General features: G+C 43.6%; 1 protein-coding gene across 1 annotated transcript; it reads left to right on the top strand.

The window, feature by feature from the left end:
- Nucleotides 1-1,150: 1,150 nt before the first annotated feature.
- LOC145414510 (uncharacterized) lies at nucleotides 1,151-26,428 on the top strand. The gene is made up of 6 exons (XM_080284030.1): nucleotides 1,151-1,208; nucleotides 9,970-10,177; nucleotides 11,041-11,350; nucleotides 11,830-12,691; nucleotides 13,889-14,080; nucleotides 22,977-26,428. Exons 2-6 carry the CDS (start codon nucleotides 10,063-10,065, stop codon nucleotides 23,502-23,504), a joined length of 2,007 nt encoding a protein of 668 aa, XP_080140156.1. The 5' UTR covers nucleotides 1,151-1,208; nucleotides 9,970-10,062; the 3' UTR covers nucleotides 23,505-26,428.
- Nucleotides 26,429-27,177: the final 749 nt, after the last annotated feature.

Genomic DNA, 27,177 nt, shown 5'->3' with positions numbered 1-27,177 from the left:
TACTGCTGTTTGTTTAGAACCACAGACCATTGTCGTGGCAACCTGATGTCACCACCGACTCTGTTGGTATTATTCAGTTAGAGTACCTTAACCCTCTTTATAAACATGCATCTATTTGACAACCAGTATATGGCTACCACCCAGCGTTGAAAATTACTAAACGGGCTACAAGAAACCATTTGACCTGTCACAGCACTGACTGATTGGCGCCTATCATACCATAACTTTAATTTTACATGAAATTAATAAGGGTTCTTAAACCCACCTCACGCCCATCAAATGTTGTATGGGTAAGCGAGCTAAACGATAACACCACTGCCAGACAATAATGTCTTCTTATCAATATCATCTTTACAGTCTTTGGGATAACCTGAGCGGTGTCATTAGCATTTCCACAATACCTGATGTCTTTCACAGCCTAACTGACTTACCTGTCAAAAACTATAAACACTTCCTGAAAAGTTTTCAATACCAAACCGAACGCTCTAGAAGACCGTCGTGAACTGAACGTGACGGGTTAATTTCATTTGCTTGTCCGTATTTTTAGACAAGGCTCTTCTTACTAAATATTGTCCATTGAGAGCATTTCAGCCAAGCTCAACAAATGTAAACACCAATCTGGCGTAAAAGATAATTTTACTCATTCTAATGGGAGTCACTTCTGACTGATTTTTTCCCTCAATATTCAATTTGGCTGAATGGTCTTGCGGAATTTTTGTGGCAACACTGCTGTTGCTAGAGTGTGTATGATGCCAGACGCATAACTGCTTGTTGCTTTAAGGCTTACCTGTGGTATATATTAAGGATTACATGTAACATAAGGATGATGTTGGCAACAGCATTATCAAAATCCACATTAGCTATAACACCGCATGCAACAAGCCTTTTCATCTGTCTGGAACACGCAGAAACAGGGGTGGAACTCCTCAGTGTTGCATAAACACGAATGTCAATAACTGAGAGGAAAGCATATCTTGAAGATCATACGTTTAAAAAGGTGACCGTTAAGCTGCAGCCGAAAAGATGGTCACACAGAACATTGTACATGCAGAAATAAACGACATTTTGTAGTGGTCTGATCATCGTACAGCCAGCATCATCCACGGAGCGTCGCCATGGCCACTGATAAGAAGCCGCACTGACTCGCACAGTTCATACACGTTCGTCTGGTGGTATACGCTCGAGGAAGTTGTAGTGGCAGAGGCCAGGTATGTTTATTTCATACTTAGTTAACTGTGTTTATCTTTGCATTCGGCTACCAGTCACGAACAAAAGAGCACAAAAACTGTTAAGGATATGTCGTCTTGGTGGATTCGAGCAATTTCTACCAGTTACGAACAAAAGGACACAGATACTGTTAAAGTATGTCGTCTTGATGGATTCGAGCAATTTCTGCACTTATGCATTTCAGTGAATCAACTTCACTGAATTCTGCCTATATTACGGTTGTAAGTACGTTTCATCTGTATGCATGCTAGAATGGAATACTTTAGTAATATTGTAGCTGTGGCTTCTGGAATCATGAAGTTACTGAAACTTGCTGTAATTATGCAACAGTCTCAGCATACGTTCGAATAAGCCAGATTTGAAGTTCAGCTTACATAAAAAAAAACGTTTTATGTTTGAAGAATACGTCGTTACCCGAATGGTGTTCACTGGAAGTGTGTGGCGACTTGTCAGTAGGTGTGTTGGTCTGTGTGGACGTGTGCGGTTCGTGGTCATGGCCAACCCATCAGCTGATCCATACAACCACTGTTGCCAGCCATGATAAAAATTTATGGCATGCGTATGTGATGAAATTATATCCCATGACAGCATAGATAAAAGAATTAACTTTTTTTTTTTTTTTTTTACCATAAGGTCTTACAAGAAGCATTACTCACATAAGTAGGGTCTTACAAGAAGCATTACTCACATGCAGACACTGAATTGAAACAATTATGTGATGCAGGAATATGGTAATAGAACTTTCTTCTATTTACAGGGCCGGATCCCGCTCTTTGGTGGAGGGTGGGGGAGGTGACATGAACTGTTACAAGGAAATTTCCTAATTCATGGTTGTCCAAAACCGCAAACTGTCCATTCGTAGCGGAATCACCTTGCAATCATAACCAATTTCTCATGATTCATTACCAAATCCGTCTAAACATACACGAATGCCATAACATTAATCAAAGGTATTGTTGTAGATATTCTGATAAATTACGTTGTTCAGTTATAACGATATCATGCGAAAATAGGGGGGTAAGCCAAGCCCCACGCCCCCTTCACCCCAATCCGTGCGTTGCCTGCGTTATTAATGTTAATGTATAGCAAGTAATTTGCTGCATTATAAAAAGTTTTCGATCGAATACAAGTATTTTCAGTGACATCATCCGTATCTACATGTTTCTGACACTACGTCAGGGTTATTAATCTCCAACAGCATCACAGACATCGTTCGTTTCGTTCAAGATTTTCTGCACATATAGCCGGGCTATACATTAGCCCGGTTAATGGGATATGGGCTGGTTAAAAAAAAATAAATGAATAAATAAATAAAGGGGGGAGGACAGGACCTGGGGATTGCCAAGCACACACGCCCTGTTGGTGTGTGTGGTCACAGATATAAAAAGGCCCACGCATGCAGGTTCAGGAATGAGCATAAACGATTTTACATGCAAGTTATCACTCTGCCCATGATTTGGAGTCGAAAGCCCATTTTCTAAGTTCAGCAGACTGTAGAACATTACTGAAATTTTTAAGTATTAGTGTGTTATGCTAGGTGTTTTTAGGCCGACTTCTCGTCCTAGAAACACTTGAGCCTGGGTTCTCTTTCGAGACCGGGGCTAGAACACACAACGAGAAGAGCAGGACATAAAAACTCTGGACAACAGCCTTACACGTGTATTGATCCCAATTACAACTCACAGTATACAGAATGAATATAAGTAACAGTAACACACAGTGTTATGCCGAGTGTTTTTAAGCCGACTCCTCGTACTAAAAACACTAAGAAAAAAAATTTTACGACTGAGCGGGATCCTCTTTCCGGACCGGAAGTAAAGCACCAACAAAGGAACAGGACATAAAAACTAGGCAGTCCACCTTTAACACATCTATTACCTTAATTCTAACACCGTTACAATATTACACAGAATGATATTCTGGACAGGGGATACAGATATACAAAGTTACGTTAAGATATTACACAGAATGATATTCTGGACAGGGGATACAGATATACAAAGTTACGTTAAGATAGCACGGGATATTTAACATACTGTAATTACACTTTACAATGGGGTGGGGTTCTATAAGTGGATGTGACTGTCTTTCATCAAAGCCCAAAAGGTCTTAGTTCACTAGCACAAGAGGAATATATAGGTTTAATGGTCTAGGGGAGGAATATTACTATAAAAGGACAGGGGGAGCAGATCACTACAATTGACTTGTTGGGCTAAGCGCGGTGACACTAGCCCGCGCGTACACTGGCAAGGGGGAACTCCTCTATTCTGGGCTGGGGGAACAACACTAAATTTACGGGTCCAGAATTATAGTCTTTAATAAAGGGCAAGTAATCACGGGCACTTATAGGTGGGATCCCTCTTATTCACACTGTCACTGTATCACTGTCCCTGTTTCACTTTCTCGGATATAGGAGGGGATGTCACTGATCTTGCCCGTTTTTCTGGGGCGGTATCACTCTGTCACTTTAAGGGGACCTCCGGGGGCTCTACCCGTGGCGGGAATTACCGTACCCGCTGGGGGGAGACTCGACCCGGGTCCGATCCACTGAGGCGTTGCAGGGAGACCCTCTTGCCTGGGGTCTCGACCTGATGTAGACCCTCCTTTCTAGTCTCGTCGTCGCGGTGCAGGGAGGCCCGCCTATGTGGGGCCTCGACCTGACGTAGACTCTCCTCTCAGGGTCTCGTCGTCGTGGTGCAGGGAGGCCCGTCTATGTGGGGCCTCGACCTGGTGTGGTGGCCCTCGGGACTGGAGCCAAACAGGTGGAGAAGTCGTGTCTGGCGTCGGAGGCTCTGAGGCAGGGGGAGGACAGCGTTGGTAGGCTGCTGGGCTCGCCTGGGGGTCCGGGGACTGTGGAGGTCTGTCAGGGGACGCGCTGTCAGGTGTGGGCTGCGGCCTCGTCTCCTGCTGGTGCCTGGGGGAGACAAGAATCTCCCGGGAGTGGGAGGTAGGTCCTGACTGGGACTTGGTCTTTGCTCGGGGGACACCTTCGGGGCAACTCTCCCGGGTGGTGTCCAGCTACTCCTGCAGGAGTTGGCTGAAGATAGAGGACACACGGAGGCCGTGTTCTCTCTCTTACACAGGGAGGGTAGCACAGAGGCGACTCTCTCTCGTCTCCGACACAGCCGTGCCGCCAGGTCGATCGGCCCTGGGACCCAATTTTGGCTTTATACAAGGGGCTCTTACCCTTGGGGTGGCTAGGGGTGTTGGCCCCTTATTGCTCACTATTGGGCCTCCTGCCCTGTTTGTGATAGAGGGTATTTCTCCCTCACAGTTCACTAAAGGACCGTCTGGTCTGGTAGTGGCAGAGGGTATTTCTCCCTCGTGGCTCACTGTGGCAGAGGGTACTGGCCCCTCGTGGCTCACCAGAGTTGTGGCAGAGGATGGTGTTCCCTCATGGCTCACTGTGGCGGAGGGTACTAGCCCCTCGTGGCTCACCAGAGTTGTGGCAGAGGGTGATGTTCCCTCGTGGCTCACTGTGGCAGAGGTGCGAACACCTCGTGGCTCACCAAGGGACCTCCTGCCCTTCTGGGGTGAAGCTGTGGTCGTCACCACAATACTACTAGGGACTGATTTCATATCAGTCCCACCCCACTGCTGTCGATGGTCAACCCGACGTTGAAGTTGTTGCGGATCTAGGCTCACCTGGCGTTGGGGCAGTTGCGGGGAGAAGGGGCACAGGTCAGTGGTGGTTGGATGACCCTTTTGCCCTGGGTCATTAACCTCCTCGTTATCTCCTACTCGGGTGGTGGGGTGGTGGTGGCCCGGTGGTGGTGTTAGGGGTGGCGGGGCGGAAGGTCCGGCCGCGGGCATTTTACACAGTACTCTATTTGGTCTCAAATATGCTAGGCAGACTAGAAGGCTCCACTGGACTGTGGTGTATCACTGTCACACAGGATACTGTCCAGTCACAAGGACACTAGACAGACACTGTATACAAGATGGATGTAAGTCTTACACAGTATACTATTCGGTCACAAGTAGCCTACACAACATGAACACAGGTATCACAAAATATACTATGCAGTTATAAGGGTACTGACATACACGGTACACGATATGAACATGAGTGACACACAGTATACTACTCAGTCACCAGGGTAATAGTCAGGCACAGTATACAATATGAGCACCAGTATCACTCCATACACTAGTCAGTCACTGTTACACTGGGCGGACTGGAAGGCTCTGACTAGGATGCAGGAGTCTGGTGGCCTCCAGGTCTCGGCCAGGTGTTGGAGGGGTCCCATCAGGTATCCCTTCTCATAAGGGTCACGGGACAACCTTCAGGGACGACGCTGTCTTCTGTGGGCTGTTGCTGGACATGGTGAGAAGCCCTCTGCTCGTGGGGTCTTGCTGAGTGGGCTGGTCCTCGGGGCTCGGGCTAAACAGAGCGAGTAGGCATGCTTGTCTGCGCCCACCCTGGGGAGGAGGTCATTGTCATCTAGGGCTGAGGAGGTCATGCCCCGAGGTTAAAGGGACGCCTCGGGGAGTCTGGCGTCTGCGGTCTCCCTCCCGTCGGGCTGCCATCAGGGTTGAACTTCGGTGTTACCTCCAGCGGGAGTCCATCAGTTGATTGTCTCCCATGGGCACCAGCTGCACTGCACATGCTCCCGGGGACAGCACAGGGTCCTTGCCAAATTTCCTCCAGACAGGAAAGCTCTTCCTGGGGGCTGCCTCTGTGGGGAGAAACGGAGGAGCGTCCCGCTCAGCTACATGAAGGGTGAGCCAAGTGAGGGTCGTCCCTCACAGGGGAAGTCTCAGGGGGATGAGAGACTTTTGTTGGAGTGTCTCTCCCTGGCGCGGCTGAAGGCTGTCGCTGAGGTCCTGTGGGCAACAGGAGGAGGGCGGCTAAAGGCCGTCCCTTTCCTGTCGGTCCGGCTGGAGGCCATCACTGGGGCCTGACTTCCAGGCAGGACCGTAGGCGAGGTGCGGCTGACGGCTGTCACCTGTCCACAGGTGCGGCTGGAGGCCGTCGCCGGAGTCCTGCACGGGGAGTGATGAGCAGTTGAGGTGTGGGTGAAGGCCGTCACTGGTGTCCTACTCCCAGAGGAAGCTGCAGGAAAGGGGGCGTTACCATCTCTCTCTGAGTGCGGCTGAAGGCCGTCACCAGTTGCTGCAGGAGGGGGGATGGGTTGCAGCAGTTGAGTGGCTTGAGGCCGTCTCGGTATTTGTGTGGCTAGAGGTCATCACTCATTTCGTACAGCTAAAGGGCGTCGTGTTATTTGTCCGGCTAAAGGCCGTCACTTGGATGGAAGTTTGGAGGGTGAAGTGCTTGAAAGGGTACAGCAGGGAAGAAAGGTTGCTGGTTCTTTGAAAGCAGTGATAAGAAACAGGGAAGTGAGCATGGAAGTGAAAAAGTTACTACATGACAGTATTGTGATACCAACTCTAACGTACGGAAGTGAAGCTTGGACGTTGTTGGAAGGACACAAGTCAAGAGTGAGAGCAGTGGAAATGAGTTATTTAAGAGGAGCCTGTGGAGTCACATGGAGAGACAGGATGATGAATGAGGATATAAGGGAGCGTTGTGGTGAGGATGTGGATGTGATAGGAAGCGTTATGAGGAACACACTGAGGTGGTTTGGCCATGTGGAGAGGATGGAGGGTGAAAGACTGATGAAGAGAGTGTATGTGAGTGAGGTGGAGGGGGGAAGAGGGAGGGGGAGGCCGAGGATGAGATGGAGGGATGGGGTGGAGAGGTATATGAGAGAGGGGGGTGTGAGTTGGGAGCAGGGCAGTGAAATGGCGGGGGACAGGGCGACTTGGAGGCGATTTGTTTGTGGCCACCCCAAACGGGATTGAGGCGTCTGGCAATAGATAGATAGATAGACTTTCACCTGGGTGTGAGCACTCACATATACAGTATAGCCACTCTAACAAGCCACTCCTCAATCCCATGCTTTCTCATTGCCGCTTCACCACCTCCCTAGGACCCTGTCAAAGACCTTCTCCAAATTGGCAAAAAACAGAGCTCCTTCTCCGTCCTATATATTTTTCCTGTAGCTGGGAGACAATGAATATACCATCAGTGGTTCCTTTTCCTGACATAAAGTAAACCCAAACTACATCTTATCAGTATTCACTCCTACCCTAATCATACCTTCTAGGACTGGTATCATTCCTCATGAGTGGACAAGGGGTTTGGTCACCCTTTTCTGGAAAGGGAAAGGACACTATTGTGCTTGCAACTACTGTGATATTACTTTGCACAGTGTACCAGGCTAGGTACTTGCTCGCATTCTCGTGATGCATATCCGGGATCACTTGCTAAAGTTTCAGAGGCCTGAGCAATCCGGATTTGCACCTAAGATGTCTACTGTATACTGTACTTGACTGCACCCTTCCTCTTTGAGTTCTCGAGGAATGTCACCTCGAGTATTGACAAGGTCTGCTCGCACCTTATGTGGCTATCAAGAAGGTGATTGACTCAATAAATTGGGAGGTACTATGGGAACTTCTACGACTCCATGGAATCCCTACAGAGATACTCCAACTGATTGTTGGCGTGTATTCACACACTGAGAGTGTTCTTATGTCTGGAGAAGGAACATCCACCTTCTTCCCAGTAAGTAATGGAGTAAGATAGGGATGTGTCCTTGCTCACGCTTTTCAACTCATGTAAGGATTGGGTACTTTGCCAGTCTGAGTCAAAGTCATTGTGAGTACCAGTTGGCAGTTTCAGGGTTGCTGACCTTAACTCTACAGGTGATGCAGTTATCCTAGTGGAGTCACTGGAGATATTACAGAGTGCCCTTGAGGAATTTCATGAGAATGCAAAGCCATTGGGATTAAAGGTCTTGGGGGTCAAGATTAACCCTTTGGTGTTTATGGGTGTGGGGGTGTGGTGCAGATTTCAGGCACTCATTACCATCTGATGCAGGCAATGTCTGTGCACATTTCAACCACTCGTTACCATTTGATGCCGGTTGCTTTGAATGAAATGGCCCGTTTTTTGGTTACGGAATGGTTTTGCATCCATTTCTGGGCGAGAACAAAGCACTACTTGTGTCTCCGTGTATTCCTCTGTCGCGCTCAACCTACCCTGCACCCAGCATCACCCCACTGCCCCAGTCAGTGTGCTACGAGACTTGCTCGAGCGTAAGATAATTTCCTTTCGCGCTTCGTAAAATCGGCCCTAATTGACCTACAATAATTCTTTATACACCAAAATGCAGCATGTTTTTTCTTTCCTTTCTTTCGGAACTCTTTCACATCCCACCCTTGGGTGGGAAAAGCAGTGTAGGTGATGATGATGATGATGATGATGACAACAAATACTATGTAAACAAGTCTTGTACATGCAAACAAAGCATTGTCTGGTGACCATTTTCTTTCTGTTTTGTACCAATGAAATCAGATATTCATTCTAAGGTCTTTAGTGGAAAAGTTTCTAGAGAAGGGAAAGAAGTTGTATTCTTCCTTCATGGATTTGGAGAAAGCATATGACAGGGTGGATAGACAAGGATTGTGGAAAGTATTACGAATATATGGAGTAAATGGGAAGTTGTTGATTGCCGTGAAGAGTATGTATGAGAGGGCTAAGGCTGCAGTGCATGTGGACAGCGAACTGAGTGAATTGTTCTATTTGAAGGTTGGTTTGAAACAGGGATGTGTCATGTCTCCATGGTTGTTCAGTCTGTATATGGATGGGGTTATAAAAGAGATACAAGTTAGGGCCGTGGATGTTGGAGCGGCACTAATGAGAAAGGGCAGTGTGTGGAAACTCTTTGTACTGTTGTTTGCAGATGATATTGTGTTGTTAAGTGAAGATGAAGGGGAGCTGCAAGGCTTGGTGAATGAGTCTGGGAGAGTGTGTAAGAAATGGAATCTAAAGGTGAATATAGGGAAGAGTAAAGTCGTGGTCTTCGAGAGAAATGAAGTCACTTAATGTACAGTGAGGTTGGATGATGAGGAAATGGAAAATGTGAGTACGTTTAAGTACTTGGGTAATGTGATGAGTAAGGATGGAAGTTTAGAAGGTGAAGTGTTTAAAAGGGTACAAGAAGAAAGAAAGGTTGCTGGTTCTTTGAAAGCAGTGATAAGAAACAGGGAAGTGAGTATGGAAGTGAAACAGTTACTGCATGACAGTATTGTGATACCATCTCTAGTGTATGGAAGTGACACTTGGACCTTGTTGGAGGGACACAAATCAAGAGTGAGAGCAGTGGAAATGAGTTATTTTGACAGGAGCTTGTGGAGTCACTTGCAGAGACGGACTGACAAATGAGGGAGTGAAGGAGCATTGTGGTGTGGATGACAGAAAGCATTAGGAGAAACACAGTGAGGTGGTTTGGCCATGTGGAGAGAATGGAGAGTAAGAGACTGACGAGGATAGTGCTTGTGAGTGAGGTGGAGGGGGGGAAGAGGGAGGGGGAGGCCAAGGATGAGATGGAGGTTTTGGAGTGGAGAGGTATACAAGAGAGGGGTGTGTGGGCTGGGAGCAGGGCAGTGAAATGGCGGGGAACAGGGCGACATGGAGGTGATTTGTCTGTGGCCACCCCTGGTGGGATTGAGACATCTGGTGACAGATAGATAGAAATCAGCATGCTCTGTACTCAGTTTTATGAATGATTTCCGTAGCTTAATTGGTTCAAGAGAAGTAACATGTTATAACTTACCAAACTTTAATTTTGTTTTTCTTGGATTTTTTCATATTGGTGGTTGACATCTCTGTTGTGAGTCCTTTAGTTAGTGTGAATCAAAGGTGATGAAATTGTAATCTTCTTTCTTCTTTTACAGGTTACAAGAAACAGGCTGAACTTTTTAATACAAATAGAGCTCAGCATTTGGAGTATTTGTCCAGTGTGTGAAACTACGAGGAATTGTACTGAAATGGTTAATAGGAGAAAAAAAGGCAGAGGTAATAGATATTCCAATCATGAAGACCAACAGCAGAGATATCCAGATCATCAGAGTCAGCAACACAAGAATGATCATCATGGTTCTGGTAAGTACCAATCTGAACATGCATAGGATACATGGATAAAAGATCGATGTGCATTGGGCACGTGTTAATGGGAATACGCCACAGAGGCCTTATTGGGTTATCCTTGGTTGGTTTCAAGCATGGCTGGTATATAAACACATGTTCAATGTTTAATGTGCCACTCTGATCACCAAACCGAATAAACATTATTATTATTATTATTATTACTATTATTATTATTATTATTATTTTATGGTAGGCGGTGGCACTCACCATCCACTCACTTGATGTAATGCTGCTCTTGGGTGTCTGCCCTTTCCTCTCCTCCCTCCATTCCTTCCTTCCTCTTCTGTCTTTCTTTACTTCATTCTTTGCTTGTCCTTCTGCATGTGGGTGACTTTACACTCCCTCTTTTGTCTTTCTTTCTTTCCTTCATTCTTTCATCTTCCATTTGCCTATGGGTGACACTACACTGAGTGACAAGCCTAATGGTTTCCTGTACACCAGAAAACCATTTAGTACGCTGGGTGGTAACCATATAACCAAATTATGGCGCCTGGTGGTTTAGTGGGTGATTACAGCGCTCCAATCGGATTGAGCCAGTGAAGGTTTATATCCAAGGGGTGGTTGGAGTTATTGCTTACGTAATGCCACTCAGGGATGAGTGAGGCTGATCACTCTCATCTTAAATGTTGGGACCAAATTGCCTAGCCCCGGGCTTCTACGCTCCTCATGGGGCAATGTAGAACTGCATGATGGATGGATGGATTATTATTATTATTATTATTATTATTACTGTATTATTATTATTATTACTGTATTATTATTATTATTATTACTGTTATTCCTATTATTATTATTATTATTCTGGCTTGCATTAGCAGGAACGCCTACAAATGGTATGAACCACACTGCAGTCTGCAACACTGTTTCTGCTGGGGCTCAGAGTAAAAATGGAATCAATCCAGAGGACAAACATAGCAGACAGATGAGCAAGGACAACTTAGAAAGTCTTGCATTTAGCAAAGGAAGTGATGAATGTCAACGTATGCAGCAGGATGTTTCTTCACAATGCAGTAACTGTGGCCAAGAATTTCATGGAAAACATGAGCCAGGAAATCAGACTGGGGCTTTTGGTGGCCATTTTGAGGACTGTGAGTGCAGTAGTAAGAAACAAGGAGCTCAGCAACCAAGGTAATATTTTATTGCGTTAGGGAATCCTAAAACACCAGTCATACTGGTGCCTTGTTATTCAGCATAAATTTTCTTTGTGGTCCATGATTATTTGTTTCGTGATTTGAGATCTACCTGTCAGTCTATTGCCAGATGCCTTAATCTTTAAAGAGTGGTCACAAACAAATCATCTCTATGTTTCCCTGGCCTCTGCCATTTGGCTGCCTTCCCTCCAACTCACAAACCCATCTCTCATATATTTTTCTACTGCATCCCTCCATCTCACCCTTGGTCTTCCCCCTCCTCTTCTCTCATTACCCATCCTCTCCACATGACCAAACTATGTCAAAATATTAGGCCAAAATAAAAACTTTAGATCATGGAAGGGCTACATCCCCTGGACATGTTGCTACTTACTATACAGGATGTCAGTTAATTTACATTTCATGCTGACAGTAGAAACTGACACAGGCAATAATGTTTTTATGATTTTCTTTCAGAAAGTACCGGAATGCTTGTTGTTGTGGTGAAATCATTAACTGCACAGTCAAGATACCTCAGACCTTGAAGTGTGGGCATGTTTTATGCATACAGTGTATTGAAAGACCCACCGACAGCCCTAAAATTCCTTGTTTAGAGTGTCCTGTTAAACCAGATTCAGCTAATACTGATATATCTGGTAAGAAAGGCACATCAGTTAATCATGATAATGGTTCATGTACTAACAAGTCTGGCACTGAGTATTCTCCAAGTTTGGAACAGGGTTTTTCTACACCTGTTGTGACAGTTGGTGGCAGTAGTAAAGGGAAAGGCAGAAAAAGCCTTGCAAATTCTTCCACATCACAGCATGCATTGCCAGCAAATTATCATGACAGCCAATGTCTCGACCTGGGTATTCAATGCACTTCCTACTGCATTAAATGTAAACTGTGGTTGTGTGACAAGTGTGCTTCATTTGATCACAATACAAAAAGATGTTCCATAATACCTCGTAAAGATGCATTAATGGACATGAAGCAGCAGTCTGAAAGTACTGTAAAAGCAACAGCAGACAGCCTCAGGTCATCAGTAAAAGAGCTTGAAAGGTATAGCTCACAGCTAGAGGCAACTTCAATGTTAATGAGGGCTGCATATGAAAACATGGAGAAGAAACAGAAGCTTCTAAATGCATATATTCAGGATGGTACACAAAAAGTGGAAAAACTTGAAGGTGAATGTGCAAAATACCCAGATGCAAAATATCTTCCAGAGGCATTAGCCATGTTTCGAGAAATCGATAGTCAGTCTACGGAAGCTCAGTCATGGATATCAGAAAAGGCCAAGGGTGCTCAGAATACAGGCAGAATTAAGCTTGTATTAAAGGTAAGATCAAATATTAACTGCCAGCCCACTAGCACTGTAAAGTATAGTGGTCTCTGTGGTAGTGTTGTTTTGCAGTGCAGTTTTGGATAGTGTGGCAAGTATCTATCTGTCAATTGGCAGATGCCTTAAGCTTGTAAGGGGTGGCCACAAACAAATTGTCTCCATGTTGCCCTGTCCCCCGCCATTTCACTGCTGTGCTCCTAGCTCACACCCCCCTCTCTCATATACCTCTCCACCTCATCCCTCCATCTCATCCTTGGCCTCCCTCTCCCTCTCCCCCCTTCCACCTCACTCACATACACTCTCCTTGTCAGTCTCTCACTCTCCATCCTCTTCACATGGCCAGACCACCTCAGTGTGTTTCTCCCAGTGCTTCCTAACACATCCACATCCACACCACAATGCTCCTTCACATCTTCAGTTTGTCAGTCTGTCTCTCCATTTGATTCCACAGGCTCCCCTCAAGTAACTCATTTCCACTCCTCTCACTCGTGACTTAGGTCCCTCCAACAAGGTCAAAGCTTCACTTCAAGTGTGGCAAGTAAAGGTGTGATATTATGAGTGTTTGGTCTTTTGTGACATCGTGTTTGTCTCGATCTGAACATAATGTCAATCCAGTCAGTGTATTCAGCTTCCGTGTGTGTGTGTGTGTGTGTTTGTGTGTGTGTGTGTGTGTGTGTGTGTGCACAGTAGAGATCTAAACATTTGTGTGTTGGCAAGGTGTGAGAGGTAGTGGGGAAACAAAAGGTGACTCTGACCATGTAATCAGGAGCAGGTAGGTCATTATATTGGTTTTTCTATATATTTACTGTCTAGCTTAGTTTTTTGTAGCATAATAACCTTGCAGTATCAGATAGCTGTGCCACTGGAGATGCCACTGTATTGTAGTAAGAGTTTATTTTTCGTTTTTATTTATCCTATTGTATGCCAAGACATTTTATTTTCAGAGATATTAGTCAGTTCTGTACTTGTACCATTCTGCTGTTACACTCTCTCTTCAAGGTAGATCATTTATATTTGCCTGTTTTCTAGATCATACTTGGCTAGTGTTATTAGGGGTCTTTTCAGAATTACTTTAGCATGAAGTGAAAGCAGTAGTTGGTCTGTGTTGTAGGAGTTACATTTTGCTTCATAAAGCCTTGAGATATTGTTCCATTGTAAACACAATACTTATTCTAATGAGTTCATATTTTGCAGGAAATTCTGTATATGACATTTGAATGCCTTCAGTCTCTGAAGGTGGAAAGTGGGATGCACAACCAAATATATGTCTTCAAAGAACTTCCTACAGGAAAGATTTTGTCAGCGCTAAAGGCTGATGGAGGTAGAATTTGCATTCAGTCATTAACTCCAACAAAAAACATAAATGAAGGATCAAGAATGCTGCCAGTGAGTCCATATACAGTGTTTTGTATGAATTTTCTTGCATTTAAATAACATTATAATTGAGTGTTTAAGACTTACATATTACCGGTAATCACTTTTGCCTTTGCTTATTTACTGGTGTCTTGTGTTTAGTGCAAGTACTAGTAGTCTTTTGTACCAGTTTGCTGTCTGTTTTTTATCATTTGGGTTGGTTTTATCTGTCTGTCTATCTACTGTATACATAGGTCAGTGTGCCATTTTTAACAACCATGGATTTCAGTTATGGTAATATGTGTTTTTGGTGTTTTTTTGTTGTTGTTGTGAATCAGTGGAATTTAACCTTCAGATCTATTACAAATCAGTCATTTTTGAGTTATGTCCCCTTCCCTCCCATCTGAGCATAACTGGAGACTAGTGGGAAATCAAGGGTTTTGGGCCAGGAGCACATCTTAAAGGGCAAATTTTTAAAAGAAACAAAGGTAGAAATATATTGAACCATAACAAAAAACACCAGAAATTGGGGGAGCAGCACCTCCCAGACCTCCCCAAGAGCATTAATTACTTCAGTGCCTTCAAACTCAACCTTCAAATTGCATAAATCATACCTTAATGTTCGGATGTTTAAGACTGTTGTTCTGGGACATCAGAGTCTTCATCAGAATCTTCTTGATGCTTCAGAATAGAGGGACAACTGAGAGCAAGTATCACTTTGTCTTACTGTGGAAGACAGATGATCTTCAAGGAGGAATAGGTTGTGAGCAAAGTACTGAACTGGTGAATTTATTCACTTCTCAAACCTGACCTCTTGGCCAACTGTTTAAAGTCCAGCCACAATTGCTTGGTGTTCTTCATATGTATGTGGGGATTGTTTGGTCCACAGAGTGCTCTTGGTGGTCAGTCATATAACATATTCTTCCTCAGTGAGTTTAAGATATGCCCCTCAGCCATCACTGTACACAACACAGTTTGGGCCGATGTATTTCATGGTGATGGGAATTAATGTAGCAGCACTCCTATCCATAGTGACTGGATCCCCAAGCCACCAATATGATCATGAATATAAAGCCAGTTTTCAGTGACCTCTGAGCAGAAGCTTCACCAGTCTACACTTGTGTCTCTCCCCCATTGATGGCACTGAAAGACAGTGTCATGGATCTAATCCTTCTGTAGCCAGTGGTTTACAAAACACACAATATTTGCTGGCTTGAGATATGTGCCAGCAAAGAAAGTGCCTTTGTAGTCTGAAACACCAAAAGGGCACTGTTTCCCATGCCTTGTCTTCTTAAAGGTTATCCAACATCCACAGTAGGCAGCCAGAGGTTGAGCAACATGGAGAGCCACCATTAGGTTACAAAGGCCAATGCATGTAAGCATACTGGAGCCCTTATAAACAATGTAACATGAAATAATACATCCATCCATCCATCATCCAATCCTACGTTGCCCCATGAAGAGCGTAGGAGCCCGGGGTTAGGCAGTTGGTCTTGACATTTAAGATGAGAGTGAAAGTTTTCTATAATTATATGATAATTTACAGTTTGGACAGCCAGCTGCTCTTCGTAACACATGTTAATCTTGTAATAATTTAGTAGCTGTGTAGTCTTCTTGGAAAAAGTTCTTCACAGATGTACAGTAATTGTAAGAACAGCCACCATGTATGTCAGCCATTTTTTAATTGATTTCAAATTCAGAGTTGAGGAGGCACTGCTGCTAACTTACATGTCATGTGACCACTTAAGTATATTGTGACCCAGAACACTCACTTCCAACGGATTCCCTGCCTCTGTCTGTTTGGTTGGCGCATCTGCCTCACAGGCCTACCATCACTTCTCCTTCTGTTCCCCCTCCACAGGTCAAGGTTGTATTAAAGGGTTATTTACTATGGTTTATATTCATTTGAAGGGGTGGTTGGGGTTTATTGCTAATGTAATGCCCCTCAGGGATGAGTAAGGCTGGTCACTCTCATCTTAAATGTCAGGGCCAACTTGCCTAGCCACCAGGATCCTATTTTCCTCATGGTGCAACATAGGATTGTATGATGATGATAAAGATATGTACTGTATTTGTCCATCCATCCATCCATCATCCAATCTTATGTCGCCCCATGAGGAGCGTAGAAGCCTGGGGCTAGGCAAGTTGGTCCTGACACTGAAGATGAGAGTGACCAGCCTCAATCATCCCTGAGTGACATAATGTGAGCAATAAATCCTAACTATCCCTTCTAAGGGATGGTTGAGGTTTATTGCTCATGTCATGCCACTTAGGGATGAATGAGGCTGGTCACTGATAAGGGGTAAAGGCAGAGGATGGAAGGATGCTAATTGAGATTGATGCAGTAAGGAAGAGACGAGCAGAGTATTTTTGAAAGATTGTTAAAATGTAGAGGAGGAAAGGGAGGCTGAGATGGTTGCAGATGGAAGGGTGCAAGGAACAAATGTGTGTGGAGAGATGAATGATTCTTTGATTATGATGGAGGAAGTGCAGGAGGCAGTAAAGGAGATGAAAGTAGGAAAAGCTGCAGGTATGGATGGGTGTGCTGTGGATGTTTGAAAGGTGGTGGAGCTGCTGTTTTTGAGTGGTTAGTAAGATTGCAGAATGTGTGTTTTGTGAGTGGTGTGGTGCCAATTGATGGGGCAAGTGTGTGTGTGGTTCCGTTGTATAAAAGTAAGGGTGATAAGTATGAATGTACTAGCAGTGGTGGGCAAGTTAATGAAAAACATTAGCTTCGTTAACCATTAATTCGTTAATCTGTCAAGTAGCGCCGTTAAAATTAATCAGCTAATTCCTCCATTAAATTAACAGAAATTAACGTTAATCCGTTAATCCACTATTTTTTTAAAATGTTAACTTGGCTGGTCACTAATTTGATAGGCCACCAATCTGCTACTTGCTAATTTTTAACAGGTGAAACTCAGTTTTTCTTTATAAAAGACTCTTAAACCTAGAAAAGTTTTATTAATACCCCAGAATATTTAAAATATACAGTTAGAATTCAAAATTAATAGAAATGCAAATGACACAATCACTCAGTTAGGTTATCACTACTCCTCCTGTACTTCTTCTTTGAGTCCTTCCTCATAGGCAGGTGCTCATTCCCCTTCATAAACATCAACATGTTGAAGTTCTCATCAGACAGCTTGGGCCTCTTGGCTCTGATGGTGTCCAATTGTTAAATGGTACATTACTTTATTAGCTGTTCCTTCCTCTCGTCATATAACTCAATGATTCTTCTCCCCAAGGTCCTTCTGGAGGGAATCATTTTGCTGGGATTCAGAACCTTGGAATACTTCCTGAACCAAGGGCAGTCCACCGTCTGTACTGGTACATACTGTAGACGACCAAGTTGATAAATGCATTGTCCACACAAGCCTGAGTGACGCCAGCACTAGTGGCACTTATGCCAAAGGACTCGCAAATAGACCGCTGGCGAGGTTGCTTGACTAACTTCCTAACAGTAGGTGGAGTGGATCCATCACTGGACAGATTTAGGCTAGAGAAATGCCTCTTCTTGCCATGATTCGATGCTGCCTTGCAAGCCTCCTCCACCTCTGTGTAGTTGACAGGATGCTTCTTCTTGAAGTGGCTCTTAATGTTGTTGTTGCTGCTCTTGTGGACTCTGACCCCATGCTGCTTGGGCATGCAGACCTTACATTGAAAAATAAAATTGTTGCCCTCTGTTTTCCTATAGGACGCAAACTTGTCAAGATGCAGCCAGGGGTTCTCAGGCAGCTCAGAGTCATTATCCACCTCGGCCTTGCCGACGTCACCCTCACTAGCCACAACAGTTTCCTGACTGTCCAGTCTGTCCTGGCCAACTTCATTCTCACTTACAGACAACTGAGACAAGGGGATAGACTCTTGCGATGTACTTAATTGAGATGCCATCACTATGAGTCTATGATCACTCCACAGTCCAAAGTTCTGTTAGCTCAGTCACCATGATACTGTCGATCTGACAATTTAAATGATGATTTAAAATGCTTCTGACCTAAAATGACCTGTAACAGAAAATAAATAACGGATTAAAGAAAATCAATGGCAATTTTAAAGGAAGTTAATGATAATCCGCTAAAAAAATTAACGGATTAACGCGTTAATAAAAAAATTTGCTCCATTATTAACGGATTAATGATTAACACATTAATTCCCACCACTGTGTACTGGTTGTAGGGGTATAAGTCTGTTGGCTGTTGTAGGTAAGGTTTATGGTAGAGTGTTGATTATGAGAGTTAGAAAGGGTACAGAGGGAGTGATTGGTGATGAGCAGTGTGGTTTTGGGAGAGGGAGGGGATGCGTGGATCATGTGTTGCAGTGAGACAGGTGTGTGACAAGTATTTGCCGAAAGGTAAGGATGTGTTACGGGTGTTCATGGATTTAGAGAAAGCATATGATAGAACTGACAGGGAGGTATCATGGACTGTTTTGAGATTGTATGGACTAGATGGTAGGTTATTAAAAGGAGTGAAAAGTTTTTATGTAAATAGTACAGCATGTGTAAGAGTGGGAAATACTGTGAGCGATTGGTTTCCAGTGAGAGTGGGGCTGCAACAGGGATGTGCGATGTCGCCTTGGTTGTTTAATATTTATATGGATGGTGTTGCAAGGGAGGTGAATGCGAGAGAGTTAGGTGGAGGTTTAAGTCTGGTGAATGCTGATGAGAGAGAGTGGACTCTGAACCAGCTGCTGTTTCCTGATGATACTGCACTGGTGGCTGATATGGAGGAGAGATCGAGACGATAAAGGAGTTTAGAGAGTGTGTGAAAGGAGGAAATTGAGAGTAAATGAGAATAAGAGTAAAGTGATGAAGTGTACGAAGTTGGTAGATAGGAGGAGGATGAATGTAGTTTTGAATGGTGAGTTGCTTGAGGAGGTAGAGTGTTTTAAGAATTTAGGGTCACATGTTGCTGTGGATGGAAGAATAGATATAGAGGTGAAGTTTAGAATGAACGAAGTAGGAAAGATGCAGGGAGGAATGAAAAAGTATTTAGATGTCGTTCACTTAGAATGGATGTAAAGAGAAGGCTGTATCAGGGAGTAGTAGTACTGACTCAGTTTTATATGGCTGAAACATGGAATGCGAGAGTAGCAGTGAGGAAGAGATTGAGAGTAATGGAGATGAGACATCTGAGGAATATGCGTGGAGTGACACGTATGGATCGAGCGAGAAATGATGAAGTGCAAAGGAAAGCTGGAGTTATGCGGGAGATGACTGATCGAGCTGAGCAGAGAGTGTTGCGATGGTTTGGGCATATGGAAAATGGATGAGCGATTGGTTAAAAAGATAAGTGGATTGGATGTGAGAGGTGTAAGGCTGAGAGAAATACCCTGTTTCTTATCACTGCCTTCAAGGAACCAGCAACCTTTCTTCCTTGTTGTACCCTTTCAAGCACTTCACCCTCCAAACTTCCATCCTTACTCATTACACTACCCAAGTACTTAAACGTACTCACATTTTCCATTTCCTCATCATCCAGCCTCACTGTACATTCACTGACCTCACCTCTCTTGAAGACCATAACTTTACTCTTCCCTACATTCACCTTTAAATTCCGTTTCTTACACACACTCCCAAACTCATCCACCAAGCCTTGCAGCTCCCCTTCGTCTTCACTTAACAACACAGTATCATCTGCAAACAACAGTACAGGGAGTTTCCAAACACTGCCCTTTCTCATTAGGGCCACTCCAACATCCACTGCCCTACCTTGTGTCTCCTATATAACCCCTTCCATATACAGACTGAACAACCATGGAGACATGACACATCCCTGTTTCAACCCAACCTTCAAACAGAAAAACTCACTCAGTTCACTATCCACACACACTGCAGCCTTAGCACCCCCATACATACTCTTCACAGCATTCAGCAACTTCCCATCTGCTCCATATATTCTTAATACTTTCGACAATCCATGCCTATCCACGCTGTCATAGGCTTTCTCCAAATCCATGAAGGCTGCATACAACTTCTTTCCCTTCTCTAGACACTTTTCCACTAAAGATCTAAGAATGAATATCTGATCTACACAACCTCTTCCTCTCCTAAAGCCTCCCTGTTCTTCTTCAACTAATTCCTCTGTTATTTCCCTAACTCTGTCAATAAGTATCCTACCGTATACTTTTCCTATTACACTAAGAAGACAAATGCCTGTATGATTACCACACACTTCTTTTTCCCCTTTCCCTTTGTACAAAGGAATAATTATACCTGACTTCCAATCATCTGGGACTGTACCTTCCTCCCAGGCCAATCTGCACATCTTCCACATCCATTGTACTACTATCTCTCCCTCATGCTTCAGCATTTCACCACACACCCCATCAATTCCAGGGGCTTTCCTCATTTTGACTTTCTTCATTGCTTCCACAACTTCCATCATACTGATTTCTTCCTGTCTTCGCACCTCCTTCCTTCTCCCAGCCATTCCCCAGCCACTTATACTCACATTACTTTCATCCTATACGTTCAGCAATTCCTTAAAGTATTCCCTCCATCTGCTCACTTTTTCTCCTTTCTCCACTAGTAATATATAATTTTTATCTTTCACTCCCCCGTCTAACTCTCTTTACCTCTTTCCAGAATATTTTCATACAGTCCCTCCACTTTACACTCAAATTCCTTCCAAATTCCTCATCCACTTTCTTACTCTCTCATACTAATCTTTTCTCCTCTCTCATCCATTCTACATATAACTCTCCTTTTTGTCTCTCAACTTCTTCCATGCCTCTATTTCTCATCCATTCATTATATGCTTTCTTCTTTTATGCCACACCCTGTCTCACCTCTTCATTCCACCATGCTGTTCCTTGCACCCCTTTTTGTCTTCTCTTCACCCCACACACCACCTCATATGCTGCACATATTTCCTCTGTGAATATCTTGCACACACCTTCCATGTCCCCCATCTGCTCCAATTCATATTTACCCAATCGTTCCTCCACTTCCCTCTTACATTCTGCCTTTTTCTCATCCTCTTGTAACCTTTCCACTCTCCTTACATCTACTCCTTCCTCCTGTCCTTCCCTTCTTCTATTTCTCCATTTTACTTGGACCTTGATTCTGACCACCACCAAATGGTGGTCAGAAAGTCCACTCCCCCAACCTCTGTATATCCATTACACATCTTTGCAGCCTTTCATCCACACACACACATAATCATACACCCTTCTCATCACTCGCCATGTATACCTGTGGTGATCATTTTGTGCCTGAAGAGGGTATTGGCTATCACCAACCCCCTCCCGGAACAAATGTCCACTAAAGCACTGCCATTCTCATCTATCTCAGCAGGCACACCCCACTCACCAACTACTCCATCCACCTTCACGTTCCCTACTTTACCATTCATATCACTGATCAAAAACACTCTCTCATTCCTTTCAAACTTTTCCATGCACACTTCCACATTTGTTCAGAGCTCTTCTCTCACTCTGTTTGCATGATCTTGCGTTGGCACATACACGCACACAATCGCCCACATTTGTAGTCCAACTTCCAGTCTTACCCACACAATCCGTGAACCAACTGATCCATACTCTCTTATATTCTCCTTCCATCTGTTACTCACAACAATACACACTCCTTCTTTTGCCCTCTTATTCTCACCTACTGCCGCACATATCCCCCATCTACATTCCCATTCTCTCACACTCTCTCCTCTCCATTTAGTTTCAGTTAATCCACATACATCCACTTTCGCACCCTCAAGCACCTGGACAATCTCTCTCTCTTTCATCCCAACATTTGCACCCCTTACATTCCAGGTCGCCATCCATATCATTTCCTTTGTACGGTCCTTAGTCATCATCTTTTGGTCAGTCCTGGTCCGAGGCTTCTTGTTCATATTTTTAGTTAGTTGTTTTCCGGGGAGGGGCACTAACCCTCTGCCAACCCACTTGCTGTCACATAGGGAACACATGTTGGTTGGTTATAAGGTTACCACCCAGCATTGTAAATGATTCCCTGGTTTGCAGGAAATCATTTGTCTTGCCGCTCGATGTAGAGCTACCCTAAAAATAGGGTACCTCTACACTAAGTGGGTGGATGATGGGCACCTCCACCTGCCACACAAATCACAACCAGGTAAATACACCTAGCCAGAGTATGATGCATTCGTCATCCTTCTCTGCAACTCGCAAACAGTCCACTATACTCACCTTGCAGTGCTGCCCCCACAACACAATGGACATTATTCACTTCATGTACCATATTATTAGCATACAAACAATCCATTAACATAATCTCAACAAAAGACTTCCAGAAGTGACCAGTTAAAATGGCCAGTCCTGCAGTCCACAGGGTTCACTTCCATTTGAGCTTGGGGTTGCAACAACAGCACCATATTTTTCTTTTCACATCTGTCTGTGCCCAGTGCCATAATCCCCCAAGGGGTGGCCATTTGACTTCAGTGTACTTAAAAATTTCAGTTGTTATTTTTGCTACGGACGTGTTGGATAGATAACTTTTCAGTTGTGTCCGTATGTGTGGGCCCTAATTTTTGAGACTCTCAACCAAATCTCATTTTTATGACTGGTAGCTATTGAATATATCTAGGTTCGGTTCAGATATTATGACAGTCATTAATCAACGCATGAAGACATCGAAGTTTAAAGAAAATACCCCAAGTGAATTATGGCACCTGGTGGTGTAGTGGGTAATTAAGGCGCTCCAGTCGGATTGAGCCTGCGCAGATTTATATCCAAGGGGTGGTTGGGGTTTATTGCTCATATAAAACCACCCAGGGATGAGTGAGGCTGGTCACTGTCATATTAAATGTCAGGGCCAAATTGCCAAGCTCCAGGCTTCTACGCTCCTTGTGGGGCAACACAGGAGTAGATGATGAATAAATGAATAATTTACAGATGCATTCTAGTTAAGATATTTTTCATCACAAATTGATTTATTTTATCTTTTCCCCAGTTGGAATACATCATGTCATGTATGGACTGTAATTCAAGACTTGCATTCTTCGACCTGTCATGGGGAGGTCACCAGCAAGGTCGTGTTTACGTGCGACTAACAGGTGACACACAGAGAGGGCGGCAGTTTGTAAAGCTTTGCACAGGTGAGACTGGTCCTTGTTTCCGTGGCACACACTTTCATCGTGTTTGGTGGAAGGGGCTGCCTGGAGAGCATGTCTGGGGAGGAGACTATGAGAAGAGTGATGGAAGTGGGGGCCAGGGACTCCCAGAAGACAATAACAATTGCCAAACACCAGTTGACCCAGGTCGAAAGGTCCCAGTCACTGCAGGACTGGTGGCTGGGCGATATGAAAAGGACAAGATCAGTTCAATTTTCCGCATCTACACCAAGGGGGCAGGAAATGTGATGGAAGAGGCAGCATTTGGTCAAGTTGAGTTTGGGTTAAATATTATCGAGAAGACCATGAAACTAAGTAATATTACTGATGTGACCATTGATGATTGTGGTATTGTCGTGGAAGTTTGATTAACTTTTGGTATTGGCAACTGCATGTTACAGTTGTAGTATTAGTGTACAGGATAGTTCAAATAATTCTTGTAATTTTCATAATGCATAACTAAAATAGCTACATAATTTACATATATAGGAGTATGGACCTAGCAAAGTTTTCATCCCAAAGATACAGTCTGCATTGCCAATCATAAAATTAGTGACTTCTTATTCTTTCAGTACATCAGTAAATTATGATTTTCATGTAGTGTGATTGATGACAATGATCACCTGATAAATGATGCTGAAATTCTGTTGCTGTGCCCAAAATTGTTGCCCCAGAGTAATTAGGCAACTCATTCCAGGCTTGAGTGACTTGTACTTTCTTTCCTTAAAATACAGTAAGTCCTTGTTATTGGTTATGGTACTGTTTTTGTGTTCTTGTTTGCTGTTAGGGCTTTGGTTAAAAAAAAAAAAAAAAATTGTCTGTCATTGTGTGGTTCCATGGTTGTATTTAATGCTAATTTGTCAGTTTCCTCCATATTACCCCTACAGTTTTATGAATAAAGTTTTGATATTTTGAAGCATACCCATGCAAAATAACATTGTAAACACAGTTGCATATTTGTGCATATTCCCTGCACTGCAACACAGTTTTACACACATCTGCAATTTGAATCCCTTGCACAAGGAAACCTGTCATCCAGACACCTGCTGGGCTGCATTGCATAGACTTGATGAGTGAGTGTGGCAGGACTGTGGAAGCCAGCAAGTGCCAAGTTAGGTGATGAGGCTCACCATCATAATGGAAATCTGTCCACCTTGCTATCATGCCACACCCTAGCTGCCTTGCCGTCTTGACATCTGTATTTTTCACTCACACATTTGGTTAGAGTGGTGTATTAATGTATTTGGAGATATTTTTATGCAGTCAGAGATTTGCACTTTGTCAGTCTATTTATCGGTGTATCTTTGTATCATCCAATCCTTTATAACCCCATCAGAAGTGTTGAGGTCTGTGGCAACACTACAAAGCCCAGACATTTTAAGGTGAGAGTTATCAATCACTGTGGTAGGTGGGGGCACTCACTAACCTTTCACTGGATGTAGTGCAGCTTTTGGATGACTGTACTTTCCTCTCTTCCTTCCTTCCTCTTCTGTCTTTCTTTCCATCTTTCTTTCCTCTTCTGTCTATGGGTGATTCTACACTGAGTGACAAGCCAAATGATTTCCTGTACACCAGGAAACCATTTACTAGGCTGGGTGGCAACCATATAACCAAACTATGGCACCTGGTGGTTTAGTGGGTAGTTAAGACACTCCAGCAAGATTGAGCCTGTGTAGGTTTATATCCAAGGGATGGTTGGAGTTTATTGCTCACGTAATGCCACTCAGGGATAAGTGAGGCTGGTCACTCTCATCTTAAATGTCAGGACCAACTTCCCTAGTCCCGGGGTACTACGCTTCTCATGGATGAGGCAACACAGGATTAGATGTTGATGATATCAGTCATTGGCTGAATCGTTAGGTAGTTGGCCTGCAGTCCTAGTGGACCCAGTTTCGAATCCTGGCTAGGGCAGGAAACAGTTTAAGGATTTGAATTTCATAAAGCAGACTTTACTGATCTTCCAGACGACCCACCAACATGTAAAAATACCCCTGCTAATACCAATACATCAGTCCTGTATGAAACAACCTTAGCATGTACACCCGCTCCAGAAAGTATTGGTGCAGACTATATGTTAAATATTATGACACACGGAACAAAGGAAACTGGAAATTGCGGTTCTGTCCTCCCACACGCAGGCATCTCTGACGATAAATGACTGCTATAACAGATACCTCTTGTGTCCTTCATGATGAGTAGGGAATGGCCATAAATGTTATAATATATACAGGTATTAACAGGCTATCATTGCCACATGGTCGAATAATTCCGGATGACATCGGACCCACAGTGCACCGATACTTTCTGGAGCGAGTGTACCTGTATTCAATATGGATGGTGGTTGTTAGTGCTGAGATGGTGACATGTGGAGGTGTATGGTATGAAGGAGTACTTCCGGGCCTTGGGAATAGGCTGTGAAGCCTATGCCCAGAGTTGGAAACATTAAGAAAAAAAGTGGTATTGTATAAGCAATAAGTTCCAGTCATCCGTTGAATGTAAAACCATTGGACCACAAACCACTAGATCACCAGGTATCTAATTAGGTTATGATTACCGTTCATAGTAGTACTGTAAATGATTTCCTGGGATTTAAGAGAACATTTGGCTTGTCATTCAATGTAGTCACATGAAGACAGCATTTCATTAAGTATGTATGTGTAATTGTTTGGTGCCTTATGAAAAAAAAATGCTCATAATTCATTAAGATTAGCTAGTTGGTATTGTATTTACATTTGTTTGAGGGGGCTTAATGTGACAATATTTTGGCTATGCTGCTATTGTTGTCGTTGGTGCTAAGTAACCTCCATTTCCTTGCTGGGCAGACCCATCAATCAGAGGTAAACAACTGCACCTGCAGAGCATTCCTGTGCTATGAACCAATGTTCCCTTGTCATAAACAACACCTTGCCACAGCAAGGTATGGATAAGGGGAAGAATGTGGAGGTTTGATTTTGAATGGATACAACATTTGCTTCTCCACTTAGCTATCAGGGGCATCATGGCAGGCCCCACATCACAAAATTACTGTATTTGGTTATACTGTACAGTATGGTTACCACTCAGCATTGTACAATTGTTTTCTGGTGTACAGGGAACAATTAGGCTTGTCATTCAGCAGTTTTCAGTTATTTAGGTGAGTTAACTGCTGTACCAGTGTTACACATTATGTTCATTACCAGTAGAATTGTTGACAGTATTCAGCTACAGGTTGTTTATAAATTGTTCAGTTTTTAGAAGGGAACTATATTCACTGACACTGTTAACCTACATTGTATTAAGCTGTGAATAAAGATATGCCTTTTGGAGTCGCTCTTTTCCCTTCAGTCTTTGCTTTTGCAACCCATGATTATGAAGGAAATACAAGCCCATGATACAGTGCCTTCATGGAAGAAGTTGCTGTGCCTTTGAAAAGTGTCTAATAAAATTTTGCCATCCTCTGAACTGTGATACCACTGATCCTGTTGTTGTTTGGCTTGTAAAGATTTTCCTTAGGAACACCATTGTGGCATCGGAATAGACTGTGTGAAGTACAGAATACAGTGGTATAATTATTAATGAAGGTTTTAGAGAACAGCAGATTTCACACTTCAGTACTTCATTAATTCTTTCTAGAAATGCAGTTCTCAGTGATTGCAAAAATAGTAATTTTTCAAGGCAAATAGCTTGTGCAATCTTCAGCACATATTTCTATACAAAGTTCCCCCCTGAAAAGGCTTCAGTGATGCAGTGTTTCATAGGCAACTGTTTAACTTGCCTTAACTTTGACATCACTGACTTAAATGTTTTTAAGCAGAATACTGAAACACATATTGTAATATCTTGGGATCTGAGAACTGTGACATGCATCACGAGATGGGGTGAAAACACATAGGTAATTTAGAGTACTATGTGTGATGACTGAGGTACATATCAATGAAAAATTTACACAGGTGACCATAGCTTGGTTGATACAGTGATGTAGTTGGGTTGTACAAAATGGACTGACAAGTTTGAGTTCTACTGTACTGTATAAGTAGAACAAAACTTATTTTATCAATCACT

Source organism: Coenobita brevimanus, chromosome 100, assembly GCF_032717465.1.
Source record: "Coenobita brevimanus isolate Jiangsu-jjx chromosome 100, ASM3271746v2, whole genome shotgun sequence".
Taxonomy (NCBI): Eukaryota; Metazoa; Arthropoda; class Malacostraca; order Decapoda; family Coenobitidae; genus Coenobita; species Coenobita brevimanus.
Note: the sequence above shows the minus strand (reverse complement) of the source record. Positions and strands in the feature narration are given on the sequence as shown.

Excerpts from the sequence above, each read along its gene's own strand:
- LOC145414510 (XM_080284030.1), top strand. The coding sequence starts at position 10,063 with ATGGTTAATAGGAGAAAAAAAGGCAGAGGTAATAGATATTCCAATCAT. Across the intron at positions 11,351-11,829 it reads CAAGGAGCTCAGCAACCAAG|AAAGTACCGGAATGCTTGTT; the intron begins GTAATATTTTAT and ends ATTTTCTTTCAG. Across the intron at positions 12,692-13,888 it reads GAATTAAGCTTGTATTAAAG|GAAATTCTGTATATGACATT; the intron begins GTAAGATCAAAT and ends CATATTTTGCAG.